At 42.6% G+C, this 7,066-nt stretch overlaps 1 protein-coding gene across 13 annotated transcripts in view; it reads left to right on the forward strand.

Moving 5' to 3' along the window:
- Positions 1-7,066, forward strand: part of rims1a (regulating synaptic membrane exocytosis 1a) — a 114,637-nt gene extending 107,571 nt beyond the window's left edge. For 12 of the 13 annotated variants that reach the window (XM_013914036.1, XM_013914043.1, XM_013914044.1 and 9 more), the window contains 7 exons: positions 27-241; positions 1,088-1,120; positions 2,098-2,263; positions 2,697-2,809; positions 2,903-3,004; positions 3,144-3,283; positions 4,673-7,066. In XM_013914036.1, the coding sequence (XP_013769490.1) occupies positions 27-241; positions 1,088-1,120; positions 2,098-2,263; positions 2,697-2,809; positions 2,903-3,004; positions 3,144-3,283; positions 4,673-4,891 (988 nt within the window). In that variant the 3' untranslated portion in view covers positions 4,892-7,066. The remainder of the gene's footprint in view (positions 1-26; positions 242-1,087; positions 1,121-2,097; positions 2,264-2,696; positions 2,810-2,902; positions 3,005-3,143; positions 3,284-4,672) is intronic. The other variant, XM_013914039.1, reaches the window with a different exon arrangement.

Raw genomic sequence — 7,066 nt, forward strand, 5'->3', positions numbered from 1 at the left:
GTTATCATTTATAATGTCACCATCAGCCGAGCCATGCGCGCATCGGGTCGCCACATGATGAAGAGCACCAGCATCAGTGGTGAGATCTACGGCATGGAGCACGCTGACGGCAGCCAGTCAGACACGGCACTCGGGAGCCTGGGTAGCGGGATCAAGAAGCGGCGCTCAAGCCTGAGCCAGCGTGTTGTCGCCATCCTGCCGTCCAGAAGGAGTCGAAGTACCTCACAGCTTAGCCAGACAGGTCAGACAACAGACTGACCAAGTGTCCGAGAAAAACGACGTGCAAAGATTTGTCCAGAAGGAAAAACTTTTGAATGCTGTTTTTTTTCTGTCTTTCTGTGTTGTGAGTCTGTTAACTTTCAAAAATGACCAAAATACATCTCCACATTAAAAAAATGAACTGAAAAATGTTAAATAACAGTTTTCACATAAAAATTCAATTTTACTCAAGAACTCATCAAGAAAAGTTAACTTACTAATAGGATTTTTTCACGACTACCCTTTTGCAGAATTTTGCTAAATATTTCACCCCCAGACGACAGCGGGGTACTGGTGGGTGTACTGGTGGGTGTACTGGTGGGTGTACTGGTGGGTGTACTGGTGGGTGTACTGGAAGGTTTTTTGGTTTTCTTAATTTTTTGCCGTGCCCCAGCTGTCCTCGAGAGGCTTTGCTTTTCCCCAGGCACTACTGTAAATAACAGATTCTTAATAATGGACTTACAATGAATTGCTGCACCATCTTGTGGTGCACATTGCACAAAAGTATGGCTTAGCCCTAATTTAATTTTTAGTTGATATCGCTTCAATACACAATTCAAGGGCTTTAGGGACACATTTATAACATTTATAACATTTTAAACTGAACTTGATTCCTTAATCCGATGCTTCTTTATCTACACAAAGCAAGCTGGATTTCATAAGTGGTACTTTGATTTTATAAAGGACACATACATACATACATAAATACAGTGTGGTCACTAAATCCTGAAGAATAAGTTTTAAAAAATGTACAAGTTTACCAGTGTAACCAGTGTGCTGATGTTGCTGTTGTTTACTGGCTTTGTTGTTGTTATGTGTGTTATTTCAGAGGCGGCGGGTAAGGCGGCGGACAGACAGAAAGGTAAAGCAAAAGGCAGGAAGTCAGAGACTGTAGGATACAACAAGGAGGAAGGTTAACTGTGTAATAATAGTAATTGATTAGTCATTGCCCCACGCAGAATAATAAATACAGGGTCATTAACAGAGCGTGACCCCACATTGTACACCAGGAGGAGCATTAGTCCTTAAGTACTTTGTATAGCAGCAGTTCGATGTAACATCACATTCACGTCCCACTTTCACAGACGCAGGCAGAATAGGGCAAAGTCAGGCACAGAAAGCATAAGAAGTGGTTCAGTTAGGAATGATGAATGTTCCCAGCACTCCGTACACCGTTCCTGAACTGTTTCCGGCACGCTTCCTTACTCCACCCTCTTGTTTAACCATTATGCTTAAAGGCTGGTTCGGTCGTGGAAGAAGCCTGACTCAGTGAATTCAGAGTGTTCTCATGAGCTGAGAATACAATATTTGTCTTTGAATTTTACATTTAAAATTAAAGTGGGTCTGAAAGAACTTTGTGTTTATGATAAAAACAAATGAACAAACAGCAGGCTTTTGAAAATGACTGAACTCTTCCTTTTTGATGCACACACTGTGTTATTTCCTCAACCCTCTGAGTTTTGCCTTTCCATCCCTGCTAAACATTTGAGGTGTGAGTGGACTGACTTTTGATTTTTAGTCAGATTTTCCTGCAGTGACCTCATCACCTAAGTACCATTAAAAGTTTTTTACAATTCCCAAATAAAAGCGTCTAAAGATTTGCATAGATTTGTCTGTCGTACAATGGTGTATTACTGAAATGCTGGTGATGTCACCGTGGGATGTTATTTTGCATGGGAAGGCCTGAAGAGATATATCTTAGGCTGTAGTTATCATGTTGAATTTTTGCAACAAAAAAGAGAAATCCATCAGAGATGCCTGATAACTGATTAGGACCTAGGGTTGAATGACACATGCAAAGACCAGTGGCTAAAGCCCGTTTTCCTGTGTTTGCAACAGAAGCGTCAGCAGGTAAGAAGGTGGGTAAGGCCGGCAGCAGCAGCATCCAGAGGAGTGTGGAGACGGGCATGGCAGTGGAGTATCCACGAGGAGGGTCAGCCATGAACCGACAGGCGAGCAGAGAGTCGACCGACGGCAGCATGAACAGCTACAGCTCTGAGGGGAAGTACGTACATGCTGACAATATTGCCAAAACACAGGACAACACACAGAGGGCACTGTCAGTGTTCCTCTGATGTATTTATGTTTCCTATCAAACCTCTAAGAGCTCAATTTTTGGGGTCTTTTTTTCATTTTAACTCCAACTCCAACAAACATACTAGCTCTCTGAATAATGATTAAATTGATTGTTAACCCTCTTAGGTCTGAGTTGTCATCAGTGACTACTCTGCGACTATTACTTACTTTTAGCACTCTTAACAATCAGAATAGATCATTTTTGTTTTGTTTTGTTGGCTGCAGGGAACAGAAAGTTATCTTTCTAAACAACAAACATCAAATGCTGTTAAGAATTTTTGGAAAAAGTTTTTACTGATTCTCTAAAAACTAGATGGAGTCAAAAACTGAGGACAGGTTTCGTTTGTGTTTGTGTATGTCAGTTTGATCTTCTCAGGGATGCGTTTGGGTGCTGACAGTCAGTTCAGCGACTTCTTGGATGGATTAGGCCCCGGTCAGCTAGTGGGCAGACAAACGCTGGCGACACCAGCTATGGGTGAGTCACAGCTTCATCAGCTCTGCTCAATTGAGAAAGAGAGATTTTGTGTGTTGCACATTATTCTCTGAAATGGTCTGTTTTTAAAAACAGGTGATGTTCAGATTGGTTTGATGGACAAGAAAGGCCAGCTGGAGGTGGAGGTGATCAGGGCACGAGGCCTTACCCCCAAACCAGGCTCTAAATCCCTCCCAGGTAACACACGTTCATACAAAACTAATTCCTTGTAGCACTTACAGTTAAATTAAGGTGGATGCAACCTAAAGCAACCTCCATACTGTCCCCGTTTTTTCCCATAAAACTTATTTTTACCCTCTCCTGACCACTCTCTCAGCTCCCTATGTAAAAGTGTACCTGCTGGATAATGGAACATGTAAAGCCAAAAAGAAAACTAAGATTGCACGAAAGACCCTGGAGCCGCTCTACCAGCAGCACCTGCTCTTCGATGAGAGTCCCCAGGGCAAGGTGCTTCAGGTAATGATCACATTTTTTCATGATCACTTTTTTTATGGGAAAACTCGTTGAAAGAAGAAGCTCTAGTTAAAAATGTATTAATAGTGAAAGGTCAGAGTGTTATTGGGGACATTACAGTGAAACTGCCATAGACTGTATATCTTGGAACAATAGACTTATGGTACTTTCCAATAGTCCATAGCCTTTACAGAGTATCCAGAGAGCATTCACAGTGCTTAACGTGTTCCACATTTATGTTCTTGTACACGTCACATATATAACATTATTCTAAAATGGATTAAATTCATTTTTCACCTCAGATTCATGCCCATAATTACAAAGTAAAATAAGGTTTATTCCAGCTTTACTGAAAACAAAAAACTAAATATAACATATACTGTACATTCACAAGCTTTTCCGAGACGCTTTCCTGTTTCCAGTGATCACCTGTCAGCAGTTTGATTGATTGCAGTCCATCTGCAACACGTTCTCATCCCCAAGCGTAACATACCGACGATATGTGACAAATCGTCTGTATGTTACGCGTTCGGAAACATGGGAATCGTTTGCAATGAGTCTACACTTGTACATTTATTTTATTTTGTCATGAATCGCTTTGGAAAACACTGTCTCATACGATTATTACGTCATTCCATTGGAGTCCATTCACAATCCGGTGCGTATCATAGGGACGTGAAAGGTTACCATTCACGTTCCTATGGGAAGGCTTGGGACGTGGTAAATTGGAAATGTGGTAAATTGTGGTGGTAAATTCAGCTTCAGTTGACAGTGCATGTGAGTACAAACCAAGCCATGAAGTCCAAGAGATTGTCTGTAGGCTTCAGAGACACTGAGATTGTATCAAGGCACAGATCAGGGTACAGGCACGAGAAGAACGTTTGCATCATTGAATGGCGCAGTGAGCACAGTGGACAACCTTTTTTTCTGGAATTACAAGTTTTTGTTTAACCCCAAAAACGAGTGTGTTGAGAAAGTGCGTTGTTTTTACTGTTTATTTTATTGTTTTGACTTAATTAGTAGGATTAGAAGGGAACACGTTAACACTATGATACGGGCCACAACTAAGGGTATAAGTCCCCTGTAATTAAAGGAATTTCAGTGTATTTTATTAGAAATTAGAATGTGATTTGATTTGCTTACAAATACTTAGTTGCAATCAGGTTTTTACAGGAAACAAAGACATAATTAACTGTAAGTAAAATGAAATGGTAAGCAAGTCATTTGAAGTGATGAAGTGAAGCATAAAGCATTTTAAAATCTTTTATTATGAGCATTTTGTTTTCCTTTGTGCGTTGAACCTGGAAATCTGTAAGGTTATGTGTTGTGGTGATTGTACCTTTGTCTTTTCAGTCAATCCTAAATCAATTCATCTGCCGTTCTTTCCTCCAGGTGATAGTGTGGGGTGACTATGGACGATTGGACCACAAATGTTTCATGGGTGTAGCACAGATACTGTTGGAGGAGCTGGACCTCTCTAGTACGGTGATCGGCTGGTACAAACTTTTTCCACCATCCTCCCTGGTGGACCCTACATTAGCTCCGCTCACACGGCTGGCGTCTCAGACGTCACTGGACAGCTCAGGACCGCCGCCGGGCGTTCGGTCCTAGTGACCGGACGGTGACCGCCTACCCCTCAACACCCCTTAAGTGACAAAATAGAATAATGGACCACAGCTACTGGACCACTACTGAGCAGAGGGGTGACAACACGCCCCGAGGATGTCGACGAGAAGCCCTCTTTCAAATGATGAAAAGCCAGACGGAGAGACAGGGAATGCGAGTGAGAAAGAGAGGGAGAGATAGAACTAGCCAATCAAAGCTTAGCTGGAGTCTGACAATCACGTCTCACACCTTCCCTCTCCCTCCTCCTTACACCTTTTTGTGTTCAAAGTTTTGCTTTCTTTGTTTTCTCCTCTGACCTGCAGCAGTGGAGGCTTCTGTCCAACATTGTTTTCTTTTTCTGTATTTCCTTGTGCAGCCACTATCAGAGCACCCAAACAAAGTGGGGTTCTCCGCCTAGTAACCCTCCAGCCAATCAGAGTAGAGCTTACAGCCAGGCCACAGGGAAAAGTGTGGAAGTAGCAAATAGTTGCGGCTTCACAGGTTTGGCTGTTGTCTCTTCAGGTTTTACCGTGGCGATAGTGATGAGCTCAAGGGGACAGAGGGTTGGTCCCGTTTAACCGTGATGGAAAGGGAGCCTGCACATGCACTCGCACATTCTTAGCCTTGACAGGAAAAGCTGGACTCGTTCATTCGAATCGAGGCCAAACCTTTTCCGTGTGGAAAGAAAACATAGACCAAATTGCGGATTCGAATTTCACTTTTGATTTTGGATCTTTTGTTTTTTCCTGCCTTTGTTTTTGCCCACTGTCCAGAATGGTGCCACATGGTGCAGACTCCCTCTGTGTATGTCTATGTTTGGTTTTTGAGCGATGGCATGCCAAAGGCCAATGACAAAGGCCAGGCCACATTTCTTTGAATACCCTCCGCCCGACCGCCACCGCCCGTCTCCTCCCCTCCCCAAACCCCTCGAACTCCCCCTGTGGGAGGGAGCAGCATGACTCGGGGACGCCCCCTCCCCGGCCCCCAAGCTGCATGCACGTTTCTTTCATTCCGTTTCGTTTTTTCGGTTCGTTTCTCTACTTTTTTGTAAAATCGAAAGACGAGACAAATTAAGGAACAATTCTCAAAAAAACAAAAACAGAAAAAAAGACTAGACTATGTGTGTTAGTTCCACATACTTTTAGGCCAGCTTGTATGTTGCATGTTCTTGTACAGTTTGCTCGTACTGAATATGAATACAAACCGAGAAAAGCCAAGCCATCCCCGCCCCCTAACAAGAGCGGATCTAATGGGGGGGAGGGTGACAATCCCACCCAGGCCTCGCCTACCACTCTGGGTCTAAATATCCGTATTAGGAAGTCTCCAAAAGAAAAAAAGAAATTGTCTGAATTATTTTTTTCTTTGAACCCTTTGAACAACAGTGCTGTTCTGTAGTACTGAGCATACTCGAACCCCTGGCGTATCCGAGGATGTAGGTGTCTAAACTGTAGTTTATGACGGTCGGGGCTAGAGACAGAGATAGAGAATGTGTGTATAACAGCTAAATGTATATGAAGTATCATTATGAGTTTGATATAAATTATAAAGATATAGATATATGAATATAAAAAAGAGTGTATCTGACTGTACACCCGTCACCAATACACGCAGACATGCACACTTTGTACATACAAATTAGGCTTGAACTTAAGTTATGAACGAACAAACGCATCGCTGACACACAAACATTCCTGGTCTTGTTGAGGGGAATACGCGCCCAGTGCTTGAGCTGCTGAGTGGCTACGAGACACAAGTGGGCGCCAATAGGCCTTTATTTTGATTTTGTCCCAGTTGCAGAAAAACAAGCAGAACCAATTGGAGCAAAGTTTACTTTCTCTTCCTGAAAACCATGTTTTTCTCCCCCTGTTTATTGGTTTGGACTGGACTTCTAAAGCCAACAAGAAACCTGGTTTTGCAGACATATTTTGCAGATGTTTTTTTGTTGAAGCACTTGGCGGTACGGCCGACTGCCCCTTTCCTTTGTCAGTATTACTCCAGGAATACTGATTGTTTACAGCCCATGGCTCCCCACTCCCAAACCACGATACTAGACGAAAGATGAAGTATTCACTGCAACAGTTCTTGTTTGTATAACAGATGTGGCTCTACTGATGTGTATGTTTTATATTCAAGAGTTCATTTTTATTATTTACAAATAAAAGACTGTGTGGAAGAAGAGCG

Source organism: Pundamilia nyererei, unplaced genomic scaffold, assembly GCF_000239375.1.
Source record: "Pundamilia nyererei isolate P.nyererei 1_Seehausen unplaced genomic scaffold, PunNye1.0 scaffold00168, whole genome shotgun sequence".
Classification (NCBI taxonomy): Eukaryota; Metazoa; Chordata; class Actinopteri; order Cichliformes; family Cichlidae; genus Pundamilia; species Pundamilia nyererei.